General features: G+C 44.6%; 1 protein-coding gene across 1 annotated transcript in view; it reads right to left on the bottom strand.

Annotated features, from left to right (window-relative positions):
* PKHD1 (PKHD1 ciliary IPT domain containing fibrocystin/polyductin) overlaps positions 1 to 19837 on the bottom strand; it is a 370485-nt gene that overhangs the window by 262611 nt on the left and 88037 nt on the right. The window contains exons 33-34 of the mRNA XM_077811517.1: positions 16817 to 17030; positions 11583 to 11733 (exon numbers count right to left, since the gene is read on the bottom strand). Of these exons, the coding sequence (XP_077667643.1) occupies positions 11583 to 11733; positions 16817 to 17030 (365 nt within the window). The remainder of the gene's footprint in view (positions 1 to 11582; positions 11734 to 16816; positions 17031 to 19837) is intronic.

Here is a 19837-nt window from a genome sequence, read left to right as displayed (position 1 = left end):
GTGCCTTTTAATAAAGAGCAGCAGTTTCTACTCTGCATCTACATGCCTCTGGTTGGGGGAGGGGAAGTGGTTTGTTTATAAGACTAGGGGCCTCATTCTGAGCTCGCTTAGGGTCTGATCTAACACCCTTTTACAATCAATGGGACGGTTCAATGGGCTTTGGGTTGCTAGTGGGAGGAACCCCAACCTGTAACTGACTCCACACCGGTCAACCTCCGTGCAGCAGCTTGAGGCCTCATTAGTCAATGAGGCTCCAGAAGGAGTCAGGTGCAGGATCAGTGCCCCTGTAGTCAATGGATGTGTGCTTGTGAAGGGCTGTGAGAGCAAGACCCAAATCAGCCCTTGGCTTTTGCTCCCGGAGGAGAGAAGAAAGAGTTAAGGCTGTACATCAGGCTGCAAAAAGTTCTAGCAAAGAAGAAAAAAAATCTTCGGCACATCTCCTAAATTTCTCATTGCAGCCCAAGGCCCATCCCACTTAAAAAAAAAATTAAAAAAAAGCAATTTCACTTCTTTTCCCAAACACCTAGCAGCCACTTTTATTATTTATTTACCTCCCCTTTTTGTGCAAGGTCTTTTTTCCCTCATTTAGTCCGACAAAGATTGTCCTCCCGGAATGACCTTTTTCTTTTTCTTTACTCTCTTCCTCTTCCCACTCCCTCTGGGCTATTGCCCTCACGCCACTAACTAGATAACACACTCGATCAGAGATTTTTTTAAAAAAATCATTGCAAAGGCACTAGGGCTGATAGTGGCATCAATCCTAACCTGACACGGGCTAGGGTCAACCATTTATCTCTTTACATTGCCTGTGGTTACTGCGGCAGCCATCTTGGATCTCTACAGCTTAACAACCTTGCAGAAGGTACCTCTGTCAACACGGATAACATCTGCACCCCCCAAGACTGGCTTATTTTGGTTTGGGTTTTTTTTTTTGGTTTGTTTTTTTTACAATAGACTTTTTTTGTGACATGCAAATCTTTTAGGGATTAGTGGGCCCCTCAGGGGGCAAATCCGTACCAAGTTAACAGGTTACAGAATGTAGAAATGAATAATCTTGGGGGGAAGGGAGGGGCCGAGATTTACAAAATAAGCTTAGGAAAATATGTCTTTTTGTAAACAATAATAATAATTAATCGAAAAACAGTTTCAACCAGACCTACTCCTGAGTCTCAAGCCAGTGTGTTAATCACAAGATCATCCTTCCTCAGTTTCATTGATTATTTTGTGTGTGTGTGAGTGAAAGTCAGGGAGGGAGAGGAGAGGGAATGGGATGTGGGAAGAGGTTGAGGGGAAATGGAAGAAAACCTATAATATTTATGTGTGATGAGTTTGGGGAGCTTGTTTGTTTTCATATCAATATAAACTGGACGGGGGTGGTTTGGAACCCACATTAATGTCTGCTACTTAAACACAGCAGCATTGGGTACTGCATGAGAACCAGGCTGCTGCTGCTGAATACTTCTTTCCATGGGCAGAGCTGAAAAGCAGAGAGGTGTCATTAGACCCATTTCACAGGTGGGAAAGTGAAATGCAGATTTCAGGTGACTTGGCCAAGGTCATACAGGGAGCCAGTGGGAGAGCCTCAAATAGGACTCAGGTTCCTGACTAGCTTCTCATCTCTCCCGACAGCTGTTGTCAGAGAAGCCCCCAGTCCTTGTATAGCGTCCTCAATAGGCCTCCATTCCCTTACAAGGGCTGGACCTTGCTGGGAGAGGAAGGTTTGTCCAGTGTTTGGGGCACAAGTCTAGGACCTTTGAAACTTGCATTCACATCTTTGCTCGGCCACAGGCTTCCTGTGTGACTTTAAGCAAGTCACTTAGTCTCTTAGTCTCAGTGAGAGGCGGTAGCTTTGTTGGTGGGAGAAGCTCTCCTATCTACATAGCGCTGTCTCCACGGGGGGTTAAGGTCAGTAAAACTACATTGCTCAGGGGTGTGGATTTTTTACATCCCTGAGTGACGTAGTTATACTGAAGTAAGTGTGCAGTGTAGATTTGGTCTTAGACAGACAAAACAAGGCAGCCACAAATTCTCCTTGATTCTCATTGTAGACTGCTGTATTTGGAGGTATAGAAACAGGTGGGTTGACACTGGGGGGCACGCCAGGAAAATTATTATTTGTATTGAAGGAGCACCTAGGAGCCCCATTGTGCTAAGCACTGTACACACACACACACACACACGTGAAAAAAAAATGGATGTGCCCTCCCCCAAAGAGCTTACAGTCTAAGTACAAGAAAAGAGACAACAGATGAATGCAGACGGGTAGATGGAGGAGTACAAGGAAACAATGAGACAATGTTGGTCAGAATGATAAACAGTGACCTCAGGACACCTGCTGCCTAACCACGGTCAGGTCTTTTGTAGGCATCATGGCAAAGGAGAGTTTTGAGGAGGGATCTAAGCAAGGTCGCACTTTGTGCCAGGGTTAGATTTTTCAGGCAAAAGGGACAGCGTGAAGGAATAAGAAGAGGATGGAAAGGGAGTGAGGAAGCAAGAGGGCTTGGTGGAAGAGAAAGGGCATGGGAGAAGCCTTAGAGGACGGTGTGGCTGCGAGAAGCTTTGCTGGCAAGAGGGAAATGCTGAGCATTCCTAGCCATTAATAATGATAATAAATTTCAACTATTAGGCACCAGTACCTCACAAGGACTTAGGCACACACAGAATGCAACTGAAAACACAACCGACCACAAAATGGACGAGAAGTGTATAAGCAGGAGTGACAAAATGCCAACATCTCATCCTTAACATGCAACAGGCAGACACCCCCTGCCCTCCACACAATGAGTAGCCCTAAAAAGGTCTTGCCTAGAAGAATATCATGGATCTGCTCTGCTGAATGAGGAGGAAGAGTATTCCAGAGCTGCAGGCCCTCAGTGGAGAAGAGCCCACCTCCCATTCTTTCTAGTCTGTATAGTATGCAGGGTCAGCAGGCCCAATCTGAGTGGTACCATTGGAAACAGTTCCCGGGGCAGAGCCTTGTCCTGCAAGGCATTGAGTGCACTCAGTTCTCAGTGAATTCACCAGGAGCCAAAGGTGCCCAGAACCTCTCCGGAAGATCTCACAGCATCTTGTGTGGCTGGACCCACAGACTGGTCCCACAATGGTTTAAATAGACAAGGCCATACTGGGTCAAACCAATGATTCCCTCTAGTCCAGTATACGCTCTCCAAAGGTGACCAATACCAGATGCTTCACAGGAAGAGGCAAGCTGTCCCAAAAATAGACAATTGTGGAGCTGCCCAGAGTGGAAAGTTGCTTCCTAATTACTGGCAGTTAGTAGTCTGCTTATCCCCTGAAGCATGAGGGTTAATATCCCTTATAAATTTTTGACTTTAAGTAATGTAACTGGGGCTCTTCTTATTGCTCTTATACTAAAATACTCCACTAAGAGCTAGATTCTCTGGTCTGGCCAAGCTATGCTTTGTACAGGAGTGGGTGGAGATGGGATGTAAGACAAAGACCATCTTTGCTCTATCCTGAAGCCCACCTAAGAGAAGTGAAAAAGAGTGAGAGGAAAGGGAGACAATCAAATAGATAAAATTGTTATAGCTATATATAAATTTGCACTTCCCTTCCTGGTCATTGTTATAGGGGAAGCAGGTAGCTATATTATAAATCATATTTATAGTTAATATATATTACATAATAATTTTAAAGTCAGACCAACCAGCCTCCAATGTCTTCCCAAGTGACTGAATGCCAACTCAAGTGGCTTGGCCATCTGCTTCATATGCCAGAGTCCATGCCAGCCTGCCAAACTATGTGTTTGATCCAACAAATTGGGATGGAAAAGACCTCACAGCCGGCTTCACACACTGGAGGGATGTCATGGCTTTCAACCTCACCCACAAGATAGAGCAGGCCACAACACTGGCAAGAGACCAGGCTCCCTGGAAGTGGGTGACCCAAAGCATACACTCTATTCTCCACGAGCAGGAGAATGAATGAAATGAATAAAAGGTAGTTATAGAAGGTTGCCTTATACTGTATCCAGGCCAGTATGTGGGGAGGGTGGATGGCAGGTAAGGTAAGTGTAAATCAAAGGCAAAGACCATAGCTAAGATTTTCAGAGCTGTCTAAAAGATTAGGAAGCCCAATTCCCATTCAAATTAACAGAAGTAGAGCATCCAGATCTCCTAAGTAGGTACCGAAATCTCAGCCATAGATCTTAAGTGACTAATGTAGGCACCCAACCTGTGCAGAGATACCCACAGTATTAATCTTTGGGCTAAGAAAAGAAGATCTTCAACTTTCTAAGCCATTCCTTAAACCTCACATCCTTCCCATATTCTCATCTTTAAAAACAAGTTAAAGGAAGCAGAGTTGATACAGGCATAGCTGTAATCCTGTATAGCATTTTTATCTAGCATGTTATTTTTATTACCCTTTTATTCCTTAATGGGATCCCCTCAAGGTTGGGTTGTAACAAATTCACTACCTTACCAGTTAGGTTTTCCAACGATTGACTTAATATATGTGGCATGGGCCCAGCGATATACATTATACCGCCCATCTGGGCCAGAGGAGGAGAGGAGTCAGTACAAGGAAAACATTGCTCAAACAGCATGCTTGCATGATGATTAGGTCTGGTCCATTGATCTGGAATAATAATCTGAAGACTCACTAAGCATAATAGTTCAGAGACGCCCAAGTCTGGTCAACCTTCCCATGAGCATCCTCTCCTTGTGTTATCAGCATGTTTTACACATCTCATCAGTGTCACGGTGGCTGACAACTCATTATGCACCAGAGGTAAAGTGGACGGGTAGTGACTGAGCATTAGAACATTTTTTTTATTTGTATCTTGCCATGACTCAGTGTATCATGAAACCGTGAGCTAATTAAGTCCTGTGGGATAGACAATCAGAGCTTTTTATTATTATTTTAAGTGGGCTAAATTGCATTATATACAGATATAAAAAAACGGATTCCACAGCTCTTCCCCAGTTAATAACGGAGCAATTTACAAATGTTAATAGAATGCTGGGGCAGAGGCTTGTTACTTCACATGCATGACCTAATTAAATCATATGGTGGCATGTATTTCAAACACAATACAGATGAAAAGATGAGAGTCTGAAATAAAATCCCCATTTTCCAAAATCTCTGGCCCCATCCTCAGGAACATTCAAACACAGATCTTGGCTTAGTGGCTGGTTCTGGTTGGGGGGAGGGATAGCTCAGTGGTTTGAGCATTGGCCTGTAAACCCAGAGTTGTGAGTTCAATCCTTGAGGGGGGCATTTAGGGATCTGGGGCAAAAATTGGGGATTGGTCCTGCTTTGAGCAGGGGGTTGGACTAGATGACCTCCTGAGGTCCCTTCCAACCCTGATATTCTATGATCTCTATAAAGGGCCAAGCCAACAACATGAAATGTGAGGATCAGAATGTCACAACCAATGGGGTAAAGTCTCCACCTCTAAACCTGCTTTGGGACATTAGAAATATGCAGCTAAATCCAAGACTGATTTAAAAACAATAGGTTAGGGATTAATCCTGAAGGGGCAAGTTATAAGCTGGAGTAAATTGTCCCAGCTCCATTGAAGTCAACAGAGCTATGATAATTTACATAAGATGATGATCTGCCCCACAGTCTTCAGTGGGAATTTTGCTTGAACAAGGAATTTAGGATCCTGGGACTGACAGAGCTTCCGGCCAATCAGACAGCTCCAGATCAGGGCCAATAGGAAGTAGCTGGTCCCCCAAGTCAGTCTGATTTGACCTGGCAGCAAGGCCAATCTGGGAGCCTCAGCTCAAGTCCCAGCCTTTGCCTGTGCTGGGGGAAGGGGAGACAGTGAGAGCAGCCCCAGCTGGGGTGAGGTGCTGTAGCTGGATGCCTGGAGGGGAGGAGCTGCACAAGAGCCAAGGTGTGGAGTGAGGGTCGGTGCAAAGACCGGGGACCTGCACTGATAGGGTTGCCAACTTTCTAATTGCACAAAACTGAACACCCTTGCTCTCCCCCTGCCATGCCCATACCTCAAGGCCCTGCCCCGCACCTTCTCAGAGGCCCAGCCCCCATCCCTCGCTCTCTCCCACCCTCACTCACTTTCACTGGACTAGGCCAGAGGCTTGGGGTGCAGGAGAGGGTGACTGTGAGGGCTCTAGCTAGGAGTGTGGGGTCAGAAATGAGGGGTTCAGGGTGCCAGAGGGGACTCCAGCCTGGGGCAAAAAGTTGGGGTGCAGAAGAGGCTGAGGGCTTCAGCTAGGGGTGCAGGCTTTGGGGTGAGGATGAGGAGTTTGGGGTGCAGGAGGGGGCTTTGGGCCAGGGCCTAGGGGTTTGAAGTGTGGAAGGGGGCTCACGGCTGGGGCAGGGTGTTGGGGTGCAGGGTTTGGGAAGGGGTTTCTGAGCCAGGCCAGGGGGTCAGAGTGTGGGCTCCAGCCGGGCAGTGCTTACTTCAGGCGGCTCCCGGTCGGCGGCACCATGGGGCTAAGGCAGGCTCCCTGCCTGCCCTGGCTCTGTTCTGCTCCTGGAAGCAGCCAGCATGTCCAGACCCTAGGCAAAGGTGCAGCCAGGCAGCTCTGCTTGGTGCGTGCTGCCCACACCCATAGGTGGTACCCCCACAGCTCCCATTGGCCACAGTTCCCAGCCAATGGGAGCTGCACAGCTGGCACTCTGGGCGGGGGCAGCATACGGAGCTTCCCTGGCCGCCCCTGCGCCTAGGGGCTGGACATGCCGGTCGCTTCCAGGAGCAGCATGGAGCCAGGGCAGGCAGGGAGCCTCCCTTAGCACCACCAACCAGACTTTTAACGGCTCGGTCAGCAGTGCTGACCAGAGCCACCAGGATCTCTTTTCAGCCGGGCATTCTGGTTAAAAACCGGACGCCTGGCAACCCTATGCACTAAACAAGTGACAGACCCAGCAGAGGTGAGTGAACAACAGCACCAGAGATGGGGAGCTGTAGGGAGTGGGCAGGGAGGTCAGAGACACACAATAAGGGAACGAGAGAGAACCACAGAGAGCCAGCAAAGGCAAGTGAGTGGAGTAACCCACCACCACACAGTCCTGAGATCAGCTGCACAGGGAGCCATGAACAGCTTCAGCTTGGGGTGTTCCTGGCACCCCCTGAGCCAGGGAGAAGGTGGCAAGTACTGTGGGGTAACTGCAGTTGGTTGTACGGAAGATTTTCTGGTTCAGTCCTGGGGCAAAGCCCTGTGTGAGCAATGCACAGCCCAGATGACGGTGGCCCTGCCTCGCAGCAGGCAGAGCAGTGCGGAGCTCAGAGGTCCTACCCTTGACTACCGCTTCCCTGGTGCATTCACCCGCTTTGGAGATGGGTCTCTTTCATTCACTCAAGCATACTGGGGAGCAGCATCTAGTGACCTTTCAAACCAGGGTCTCTGTAGGAGAAGACTTGGGGCTTGCACAAAAAGAGGAAAGGGGGCTCAAAACACTGCTATGATCATTTGTGTGGAAATCTGAGTGAAGCCATAACCAGGTGGGCAGGGCATTATTCCTATCAGATACCGTTCTGGAACCATCAAACCAAAGAGCCAAGTTTCACCACCCCACAAAAGAGACACTGTTAAAAGTGTTTTTGTATGTGTGTACTCATCTAGAGTAAATACTTTATCATGTCTGTCCATCTGGGTGTGGGAAGTAGTGTAAGGATTGCTTCAGTATATTTTACCATCTTTCAACTGCTTAGTATATTTTGAAACCTGCTAAGTTTTCTCCCATTTTTAGGCTGTTCCTGAGAAAGATAAATCTGTTTTGTTCGATTTGATGTTTTGCATGTGCACCCTTTTTAACAATTTAATTCAGTATAAAGTTACTACTCCAGTTAGGGATATGTTACTTATTGGGAGTCTGTCTAGTAGTGAGTAGGAGTGCTCCACCTCACAGATAGATCTGACACAGTTAAGAGGAGTAACTGGGGAGGAGGTACCGTGAAGAGAGCGCCAAGTGATTTGGAAGCTTCTTCGTCATAGTTTCCATTGTTCAGGCTCAGTCCTGGGATCTCACGAGCAGCGGTGAGGTCCCTCAGGAGGGAGGATAGTTGGGTTGCAGCCTTAAACCCAACCCCAGAGTATTCTGGAGACCCAGTAGGCAGGGGCCTGCAGGTGTAGTCTCACTAGGTAGATCAGGGGAAGAAAGTCCTTTGGAGTTACTATCCCAACCTGTCCTACAGGCAGGGAACTAAACCTAGCCTGTTCCTCTGGGTAATGCTGGGAGCAGGGAGACACAGGTTGCGTCTCATGCCACCAAGATAAGTTAGGGTGGATCAGGGTCCCATTTAAAATACCCCTGCCCCTAACCCCATTACACTTGGAATGCTCCTTTTGAGCTGATCAGTAGGAACTCCATCCAAGACTACATCAAATCCCTCTTCAAGGCCATCCCTGCTGTGACACCTACACGGAGTCAACCAATCAATGACTGTTTTGCTTATGCATCGGTAGAACGGGTAGGAAAACGCTGAAGCTTTTTCCAGGAAGGATGCCTGATATTTTTCTCCCAGCTTCATGCAGGATCAGCTGATTTAATTTACCAATAATTTTACAAATCTCTCCTGCACTTACATTGCCCCCATCACCATAATAGCAGAGCACGTCACCATCTTTAACGTAGTTCACCTTGCAATGCCCCTGTAAGGCAGGGTGCTGGGCAATGCTATTATCCCCATTTTAAAAATGGGAAACTGAGGCATAAAAAGGCTAAGCAACTTACCCAAGGCACAGGAGATCTGTGGCAAAGCAGGGACTTGAATGCAAATCTTTTAAGCTTGTACCCTAACCACTAGATGATCTTTCCTCACTAAAGAGATATTTGGAGCCATCATGAACTACCAAATTGTTTAACAGCTACCCCTGCAACCTCATGACCTTATTTTTATTGCCCTCCTTCTCCTCCCTGCCTCTGTTTGTCACGCTTATTCGTTGCATCTTGCCTCATATCAAATTCTAAGTTCTTTGGAGCAGGGACTGTCTCCTACTGTGTGTCTGCCGAGCACGCAGCACAATGGGGCCCTGTTCACAACTGGGGCATCTAGGTATTCCCCACAATATAAATAAGATAATTGTTATAAAGGGCCAGATACTCAGCTGGAGTACATCAGCAGACCATGAAGTCAGTAGAGCTACACAGATTTCCAGCAGCTGAGGATCAGCCCCAACATCTGCTAAGTGTTTTGAGATCCTCAATTGAAAGGTGCAATGGAAGCGTAAGGTCTTACTATAAAGCGGCAAAGTCCTGTTACTGCTATGGTATGTTGTGCTGCTTGTTAATAGTGCCATTATCCAAATACACAGGATGCTGTTAATGCATTTTACTGTCTGGTATTGAAGCTGGGGACCATTATTTCCAGTGGAAAGGCAAGGCCAGTTCACATGACATGATTTAAACCTCTATCATGAAGCATGCATAAGCTGCAGTGGGTCATAAATCTTAACAGGATGCTGTCAACTAGAAAAGGACCAAAATTAAAACCATTTATCTGAACTCCCTCCCCCCCCCATCACCCCACGAATTTGGGGGAGATTGATAAAATGAAGCTTACTTCCAAAACACCACTGGATTCATTAAGCAGAACCAAAACCCAAGCATTCTTGTTTCTGCACATCTCCCCCCTCAGTTTGTTCAAGCCACCCAGGACTTCATGATTTTCACTATGCTGCACAGCACAGCCACTTGCGGTGACAGAACTTGGATCCTCCTCTTGCTCCCAAAGCACAGGCCTCAAGCACTCCAGTTAAAGAACCATCTGTTCTCAGTGTAGGGACTACAGAGTCTATGACACACAGTTGAGTGCGTCATGGAGCAGGTCTGATGCCATCCAGTAGCCCCAGTAGCTCATATACACCATAGCCTGTGCTTTATGATACACTTGGGAATGAGTTCTGCATTTCATTTAGGGGAGGGGAAAAAAAACAAATAAAAAGAGTAGCAGCCACGTGGACAACCATTGGTTTGAAGAGGTCACCCTGCTGGCCCCACAGCAGTGCTGACCTAAAATGGTTTCCCTTAGCTGTGCTGATATTATGATACATACTGATACATACTGATATTATGATTAGTCAGGCTGATTAACAGCCGAGGAAGTAAACAGAACGACAAAAAGGGGGAGTCATCCTGGCCCTCGCAAAGGGCTAGATGCCCAGGGAAACATGGTTGCCAACATGAAAGTGGACATCATCAATAGGGACAGAAAGGTTTTATGTAGCCTTCTAGAGGCCAACACTATGGGCCTCGACTGAGTCTTAAAACAATGAGCAATAACAAAATTAAAATGTTTTAAGGGAGTGAAAAGTAACAATATCACTTTAAGAGATTCAGCTGTAGTAATAACCCTAGCACCCTTCATCCAAAAGAGCATTACAAACAGGCCAAATTCAGAGAATTTTGACCCAATAAGGACTTCAGAATTTGGTTCTATATACATACAGGAATCAGTAGGCCATGGCAGTGCAGCTCCTTCTGGGGTGGAGGATGGCACAATGCATAATGATAGGGAGGTGGAAATCTCAGCCAAGGACACCAGGGTTAAAAGTTACCACAAAATCTTTAATATCAGCTCAGAGCAAACAGGACCTCTGTTTTCTAGGTCTCATCCATGCTCAGTAGATTACATGATACTCTGTTTATCTGAGGATTTATGAAGCATAAAAGGCACAGCTGATGTTGCTGAGTGGATTGAGGGGTCTGCCTCCTCTCACACCAGTTTTTACATGGCTATAACTCAACCGACTCCAAAAGACTTACTCCTGTATTACACCAGCGCACATGCAAAGTGAATCAGATCAATGTGTTGCAAACGTGCTTACACAACTCTGCCATTCCCACTATCATGAGAACAGCAGCTTTGAACACAGCCTGAAACCCCCATACAGTCTGTTTGGGAAATTACAAGCAAATAACATTCAGGGTGAGGGTAAGGGTGAGGAGACATTTTACATTTACCAAACTCTCCACTCTCCACCTGCACTTCAGCAGCTATGATGAATTTGTTTCATCTATAGTGTTCTCTACCACTTCACACCCTTGAGATTTTGAAGGGAGATCAAGAAAGTGCCTCACAGGTTTGCAAAATTAAAATTGAGAGAGTTTTTAAAAAGGGCAGAAGGGATAAATTTTGTTCCCTGATTAGGACACTCTCTCTCTCTCTCTCTCTCATACACACCGACCCATCTTTCAAATAGCAAATGGGTACAAACAAATGCATCAAAAGAGATTATTTGGGCCGAACCACTGCTTAGTGTTCAGGCTCCAAAGGAAACTTAGAACTCGTAGTCTCCTGAGCTGGGATCATTGACAAAGGGACGTAGATAAGGGGAAAACTACATTAGGAACAGAACTGGCATTTGTACATAGAAAGAGAGTCTAAAAAAAAAAAAGACAAGCTATAAAGGAAGTTAAAGGAAACAAGGCAGCCCTCATTTATATTTGATCAATATGTGATTAACCATAGTTAACCATTAATTCATCTGCTGTGCATTAGAACTGCTATTCAAAGTTGGAGAGCATTTAATATTATATATTGCCACTGCTCAGCCTAAATTGTTTTTTTCCCCCCTTTAAATGTACACAATATTACAAATTTAATTTTAAGCTGTTTGAATCAGTCTGTAAAAAAGATTTGATTATACCTGAGTGTTCTGGCCCCAGTTTTTCCATATCTCAGTAATCTTGGCGGTAATTGGCTGATTAGCTCCCTCACACTCCATCTCTGCCTCAGTTTCCATGGTAATGTTACAGGAGCTATTATAGATGAGAACTTCATCTCTTTCCACTTTAGGGCTGAAACGAGAAGGGAGGTTAAATGGGGTGTCATCAATCTTAATGAAATGCAATTATTTTTACTCTTATTAATCATTGCAAGCCATTAGCTTGTGGCAACTCCTGCCCACCATTTGTCAAACTTTGCAAATTTCTGTAATTTTGTTTCCATTCTTTTATTGTTTATTTGTTTCCCCCCACCCTTTATCTGCAAACCCTCCTGATGACAATACATGCAGTAAAGATCTCTCAGTGATGCCTTTCAGCTTCACAAAACAGTTATAAATGCTAGCAAATGCTCTTCCAGGACCAAGGGAAGGAGGTAAGTGCAGACAAGGACTGAGAGAATCAAAGATGGAAGCATACACCGAGTAGGGTTTGTCTGAATTCCCCCACCCCCCTTTCCCTTTCTTATTCACACTTAGCAATGGGGAATGAATAACTTGCTACTCCCTTAGGGCAAGCAGAGAAATTGGAAAACCACACAACTGGCTAACTGGTCCCTAATTCCAACTGTGAAAAAATGAGCTCATTTAGGGTTCCAATTCCTGCTCCCCAGCTGATTGCAATGATGCTTTGTTGCTAGCACTGGAACATTAACTTAGTAAATTAATTAAACTTACTTAACAGCCCAGACTAAGCAGATTCGATATATGTGTCAGTTATACGAAGACACTTGCTCCAAAGGCTTCTGTCACACAGAGAGAAGAAGGAGCAGCAAAGGTAATAGGTAAAGCGTGTTCTTACTGGGTCTTGCTGCTGACAGCTGCTCACTTTGGTAGCTTTTACTATGGGGAGCTGTGAGTGTCTGACCCAAAGTCCCTTGAAGTCAATGGAAAGCCTCCCAGTTCACTTAACTGAGCTCTGGATGCGGCCCAGGAAGCAGACGTCCCATTTTCATGTCTGGCTATAATTTGCATTCCTTTCCCCAACTCTCCCCCCTTTCCCAGCCTTCTCTTCCAAAAAATTCAGTGACAGTGTTTGTGGATTTGTGCGTGAATTCAGATCTGATTTCAGAAAAATGAAGTCCCCAATTTATCCACAAACCCATCCCAATACAGGCAGCAGCACTAATCAACCTCAACTCAAAGGCAGCCTATTTCAGGTACCGTACCTATTCCAGAGAAGACAACTCAGTCTCTGGGCCTGATTCTCCACCCCCTTTCACCTTGTGCAGTCATTTACACCCGCTCAAAAATGCTTACCACTCTGAATTGGTCATATCATAACCGATTGTACACAGCTATAAATGGTGACACAAGGTACAAAAAAATGGCAAATCAAGCCTGCTAAGTCAATTCAGTCTATTTGGCAGTGGTTTTTGCGATGTGGGTATCCAGTCCCTGGGAATTTGGATGGAGACAACCAAACTCTTTTCTCGTATCTAATTCAGAAATAACAGGTAAGGGTTTAAGCTGATGTAACTTACAGGATGGGGGGCTAAAAAGAGATGAGCTACTACATTGTTCTACGATGCACCTAGGGCCAGACTGACAAAAGTGCCAAAGTGGGTTAGTGGCTTACTCCAAGTGAAATCAACCCATCTGAAAATCTGGCCCTTCACTGGCTTGGGAGTACCCTGATCCCAACCAATTGATGAATCTGCAGTTTTCAAACCATGCCATAGTGCAAGGAGACATCAGCTATGGCAGGGGTTTGGGGGATGTTTGTTTTATTGCCATTTTTAGCACAATAGGTGGTATATTAAATACAGAGCATGTTACCTCCAACCGTTTTTGTTATCGGAGCCATTTTAACAATGATTTTATATTTATTTAAATAAATAAATCTTTCCCTCCACCACATCAACAACAGAAAGTCAGTCTTAAGGAACAGCATTATCTTTGTGATAGCAACAGTTTGAGAGCTATTCTTGTCCTGTACAGTAATCCAGTGGGCTGGGGGTATCTTTCAAGACTGCATCATAATTTCTGCTGCAAGGAAAAACTGTATCCTTTAAATTGCCAATATTTTTATGGGGAGATGTCTATATCCAATGCTATAAACAAAGTAAGGGCTTGATCCAGCTTGCATGGAAGTCAGTGGGGCTCTCGCAAGAGACAGGAATGGGAGTTTAATCTGATTTTACATTGGGAATTAATTTATGGGTAATGGACACACTCTGTATAGTCCTGGGTTAACCACAACGGTAACAGTTACTTCATTTCTGAGCACCTCACTGCTGGACAATGATTAACGAAGTGGAGAGCTTAAAGAAGTGCAACAAAAATAATCAGAGCTGGAGGGACAAACTGAAAGTTAAGGGTCACATGTTGATCCCACTGACATCAATTGCAAAACTTGCATTCTGGTCAATGAAAGCTGGATTTGGCACTATGAGTTAAAACACACATAGGTCGGACAATCCTCATGGTTACACTAGTGTAAGTCAGGAGTAAGTTCATTGAAGCCAGTGTGAAACTGGGGTTTGAAAAGAATCAATCACTAGAGGAAGACAACAATTAGAGCTGGAGAGGAAATGGCTATCAAGTCCCACAAACATTTTCACAATTTTGAATATTTTTCTCATCCTGAATCTGGATAAAAAGTCAAAATATTGAACACTTTCACAAACAGATAATTGGGGGGGGGAGAACAGATCAGGTCAATCAAAATTTTTGGTTCATTAATTTCAGAAGCTTTTCTTTCAAATTGTGACCTTTTTTATTTATAACCTTTTTTAAAGTATAAATTAAAGTTGAGAGACAAAGTCATTTTGAACAGGAAAATGAAACTCTTTTGTTTTGAAAATGTTGAAATCGGTCATTTCAACAAATTGCAATTTTGGAATTGTGAGATTCTCCATAACAGACCCTTTCCCACACATAATTTCAGGTTCCACAAATTAGCATTTTCCAACAAGCCAAGTTTTGTCAGGAAACACTCAACCAGCTCTAATAACAAATCTATAATATTGGAAGAGTGTAAGTGTAACCCACACGTCTCCTGGGTGTGGTTTTCTGTCCCATTTAGTGACACTGAGACCACTTGGAGAGAGAGATTGAGTCTGTTCTGCAGCCTCAGCTAATAGCCAGCTGGCTTTTAGCTCATCAAATAGAGGCTCATATATTTAGCTCCAGAGGCCCCAGGTTCAATCCCACCCAACAACAACTGGAGTCTGTCAGCATTACAAGTGGAGGCTCATCCAGGATTTCAACTGGGAAGTCTCTGAAGCTCAGTACATGCTTCCTCAACTACAGGAAGTATGTAACCCACACACCTTCTGGGTGTGGTGTTCTGTCCCATCAGGTGGCACCAAGACCACTTAGAGAGAGAGATTGAGTCAGCTCTACAGCCTTAGCTAACAGCTCATGCATTTAGCTCCAGAGGCCCCAGGTTTGATCCTGCCCACGGACGACTGGGATCTGTCAGTGTTATATAAGCACCAAATGGAGAGAGGAACTATTTAGCATAGTAAACAGGGATGTGAACTTGCAGCAATGGGATGAAACGAAGGCTTGGTCTACACTACAAAGTTAGGCTGGCTTAACTAAATCACTCCAGGCTGTGAAAAAATTCACCCTCTGTGCGATGCAGTTAAGCTGACTTCAGCAGTGACATAGACACTGCTGGGTCGATGGAGATGGAAATAAAGGTAGCCCCACCTTTTGGGACATTTATAACTAGACTAGACAAAGCATGCCATAAAAGAACTATATGAGTTGGCAGGGAGAGAGACTGGATGACCTCAAAGGTCTTTTCTCCCTTTCTGGATTCTATGAGCCAAACACTGAAGCCCTGACTAAGGACCTGATTCTCCAGTGCCTTGTGTGGGCAAACCCACTAAAGTAGGGATGGTAGGCTTGATTCTTCTCTGATGTCACTGTAAACCAGGCATAGAGCCATTGGAGCATTCACATTGATGGAATTACCCAGGTGCAGACCAGCTATAAGGGAGAGAAGAATCAGGACCCTATGTATTTATTTTTGTCTGTTAAGCATCTAGAATAATCTCGTGCTATGTAAATCAGAAATAATAAAAACAATGGCACTGATCCTCAGCTGGTGTAAATGAGTAATAGCTCCAGGATCTGCCCCAAGAAATCTGATTCTCTTCTGACCGCACTGACTTTATACAAATGTAAATCAACTACTCCAGGGAAGTTACTCTGATTTATACTGATGTGAGCAAGAGGAGACTCAAAGCCCAGAAACCTCAAACCAGGCTAGTTTCATGTGGTTTTCGGGTTTTGGAAAAACATTTGCACAATGGCAGTCTTGTCCTCCTTGTTAAATACATACTGTAATGCCTGCTGCTCTCACCACAGGGTTTAAGTAACTCCCATTGATTAACTTGTATCTCGCAACAGGAGAACATGGGGCCAGATCTTCAGCTGGTGTAAATCAGCATAGAGCCTCTGAAATCAGCGGAGTGATGCCAATTTACATCAGCTGAGAGTTTGGCCCATACTTTACAGAAAATCTTGGGCCAGTAACCTGGTTATGTTCTGTTTATCTATTTGGTTAGGAAGGAGGACTTAAAAAAAACAAATGGGAAAGTTTCACTCTTATTCTTTTCTGTCCACCACTCCCAAACCCCACCACAACCTTATAGGACTAAATTATTTGCAGGTGTAAACTGGCATAGTTCCATTAACGTCAATGGAGTAGTTCCAATTTACACCCGCAAATTTGGCCCATGGTTTCCAAAACCTAAAGCTACAGTAACTGTCTGTGCACCCTTGTTGAGTAAACAGCATACAGCCTGCCAGATCCTCTGTGACTTTTTACCCATGAATCTCTTTGGAGAGGTGAAGGGGGGAAAAAATCCCTTCTGGTTTTCATAATGACTAATCTTTTCCCCCTTGGCATTCGCCAGATGTTGCTTTGGATCAGAAGATAAATATTAAAATCTAAAGAGGAACAAAGCAGGCTGTTTACTAGATGGATTTTCTGAGGTCTCTTGAATGCTTTAAAAGATGTGGGGGGCAGATGCTTTGATATGCATGCTGAATGGATTTCACAACCCAGTGGAACACACCAACCTAGGAAATAGAAATCCACTTTCTCCATAGCCCAACTCTGCAAACAAACACTAAGTGTCTTCTGGGAGACACTGAGCAGCATCAGGCCCGCACTGCTGTGGGATAGAGTCAGGGCTAACCTGAAAAAGAGGCCAGCAAAAAGCGGCTGGGATGAGTTGACTTTTGTCTTGTTCTCCAGCCGAGAGTCATCGTCACACAGGTATATGTAAGGCCTGGCTCCTGCTAGGCTGTACGCTCCTGCTGTAATATGGACATCGCACTGAATGTATGCGGCCCCAGCTCCTGTGCAATCTTCTGAAGGATGGGTCAGGCCACAGAGAACAGCCAAGGACGCTGAAAAGACAGAAGGAAAAAAAATACTCACCCACATAAGCATTGGCACTGATGCAAGTTAGAACCATATGCTGCCACTGAAGTCAATGGGAGTTTTGCTGTTGCCTTCCATGGCAGAAGGGTCATGATTATTTTCCCAACCTAACCCTTTGGGAACCACAACCCTCCATCCTCATGATCAATATGATCTATTTATTACTCTGCACGTTGGGTTTGATCTCTTATCTATGTGGATAATTATGATCCTTTGTGCAGTATCTATCCAGATGCTCTTTAGAATAAAGTGACCCCTTGTGGGAGACAAAAGCAAGCCAGTGATTAGCTAAGGGGACGGGCGCAACTGCTGCCTGTAGGAGATGGGCCATTGTTTGCTTGCTTCAGCACAGCAGTAAGTATGTGCTCAGATCCTTGATTGTTCAGCTGACAGGGAACAATCTCGACACTATTGTTCCCGTGGCTGGATCTGCACTTCATGAAGAGAGCGTTGTGCTCAACACACTGGGGGTCTGAGTAGGCTAATGCAATTAGCCTTTCACCATTTGGAGACCTAGGTTCACATTGGGGAAAGCTGTTGGGATGGAAAGCACAAACTGACTGTGAACCTTTCACCAGGAAATGTTGGCTGGTGATAAAGTTCATTGCAGATTTGAAGCTCAGCCCTGGTTCAGTGAAAGCATCAACAAAGCTTTGCAGGCTTTTCAAAGGAATGGATTTGCAGTGGATTTGGAGCTTTTGCTTGGAATCTGTTTGAAACTTGAGGCTTTACATGACATTAATAAACCTCCCAAACCCATTGAGTTAATTTGCTTTAAGAGGTTGGTTGGTTTGTTTTTTAAAGGATGGGTTTTGTGAGCTGAAAGTAAGGTGGGAAGAGGTTTATGGGCCTACAGGAATAGAAACCAGAGAACAAAATTCATTCGAAACCCTGAGGGTTTCATATAGCTCTGGGAGGATCTTCACCTGGCTAGCGCTCATCAAACAACGAATAGCTAAAAGGAATGATGGTCTTGTGCCAGTGATTGTTGTATGTATTTCTATGGCCCTAAGAAATCCTCATCAGGGATCAGGACCAGAGCTGGTTGGGAATTTTTGAATAAAACTTTTTTGTTGTTAAAAATGCCGATTTGTTGAAAGTGAAAATTTTCACGTGAAAGGGCCAGTTTTGACAAATTTCTTGAGTTGAAAAACATGTTGAAAAAAAAATTTCCAAGTTGTCCCCTTCTGGTGTTTTCAAAACAAAAAAATTGTTCAAAAGGACTTTTCAATACAAAATGTAAGCTAATTGTACTACAAATAATTATTTTAATTAAAAATGGTTAAAAGTGGACCATTTTGAAATATCAAAACACAAACACTTGATTGACCCCCCCAGAAAATTCAGATTGTAAATTCACAAATGTTTTTGAAATTTTGACTTTTTAATCCAGAGTTGGGATGAGAAAAATTTCTAAAATCTGAAAAACATTCATGAGACAGGAAAAGCATTTTCTGCCCAGCTCTAGGCAGGATACCATTGTTCTAGGACCAGTTCAAACACATATAAACTAAGCAATCCCTGCCTCAGAGTTTATCACAACCCAGACATAAAACAAGAGACAACAGGTAGATAAAAGCATTGCCAGCAGATTGAGGGAAGTGATCAGTCCCCTCTATTCGGCACTGGTGAGGCCACATCTGGAGTGTTGAGTCCAGTTTTGGGGGCCTCACACTACAGAAAGAATATGGACAAATTGGAGTGTCCAGCGGAGGGCAACGAAAATTATTAGGGGGCTGGGGCATATGACTTACTAGCTGAAGGGGGGTTCCAAAGAGGATGGAGCTAGGCTGTTCTCAGTGGTGGCAGATAACAGAACAAGGAGTAATGGTCTCAAATTGCAGTGGGGGAGGTCTAGGTTGGATATTAGGAAAAACTATTTCACTAGGAGGGTGGTGAAGCACTGGAATGGGTTACCTAGGGAGGTGGTGTAATCTCCATCCTTAAAGGTTTTTAAGGCCCAGCTTGACAAAGCCCTGGCTGGGATGATTTAGTTGGGGTTGGTCCTGCTTTGAGCAGGCGGTTGGACTAGATGACCTCCTAAGGTCTCTTCCAGCCCTAAGCTTCTATGATTCTATGAAGACAGAGCATAAGGTAGCAATGAGAAAATACTGATCAGCATAAGGAGCAGTGGTCAAAGCACACCAGCTGCATAACCATTGTTGACATTTTTTCAGACGTCATGGCAGAGGAGAGTTTTCAGGAAGGATTTTAGGAAGAACAATGAGGTGGCTTTGCAGACTTTACACAGAAATCTTCCCACAGGTGAAAGGCAGCATGGTAGAAAGCACAAAGATGCTTGTTTAAAAATGTACTAATGGGTGATGGTCATTGGCAGAGTAATGAAGTGGAGATGAGAGTAATCAATGTCTTGATACTGTTTGAGAGACGATGGGTAGTGTGGGGGGAAAATCGTAAGGAAGGGTTGCAGACCAAGCTGGATGAGCAAGCACCTCAAACAGGTGAGTAAGAGAAAGCAGAAACCCTACAAGGAATGGAAGATGGGAGGGATCAGCAAGGAGAGTTCCCTCTTGGAGGTCACAAAGTGTACAGTAGGGATAAAGTCAGAACTGCCAAAAGCCAAGCTGAGTTGGACCTTGCAAAGGGAATTAAAACCAACAGTAAAAGGTTCTATAGCCATATAAATAAGAAGAAAACAAGGAAAAAAAGAAGTGGGACCAGTAAGCACTGAGGATGAAGTGGAGAATAAACATAATGTAGGCATGTCCCAACATCTAAACAAATACTTTACCTCCGTTTTTAGTTGCTTATG

This window comes from Eretmochelys imbricata, chromosome 3 (genome assembly GCF_965152235.1).
Source record: "Eretmochelys imbricata isolate rEreImb1 chromosome 3, rEreImb1.hap1, whole genome shotgun sequence".
Classification (NCBI taxonomy): domain Eukaryota; kingdom Metazoa; phylum Chordata; order Testudines; family Cheloniidae; genus Eretmochelys; species Eretmochelys imbricata.
The sequence above is the reverse complement of the archived record's forward strand: the minus strand, read 5'-3'. Positions and strand labels throughout refer to the sequence as shown.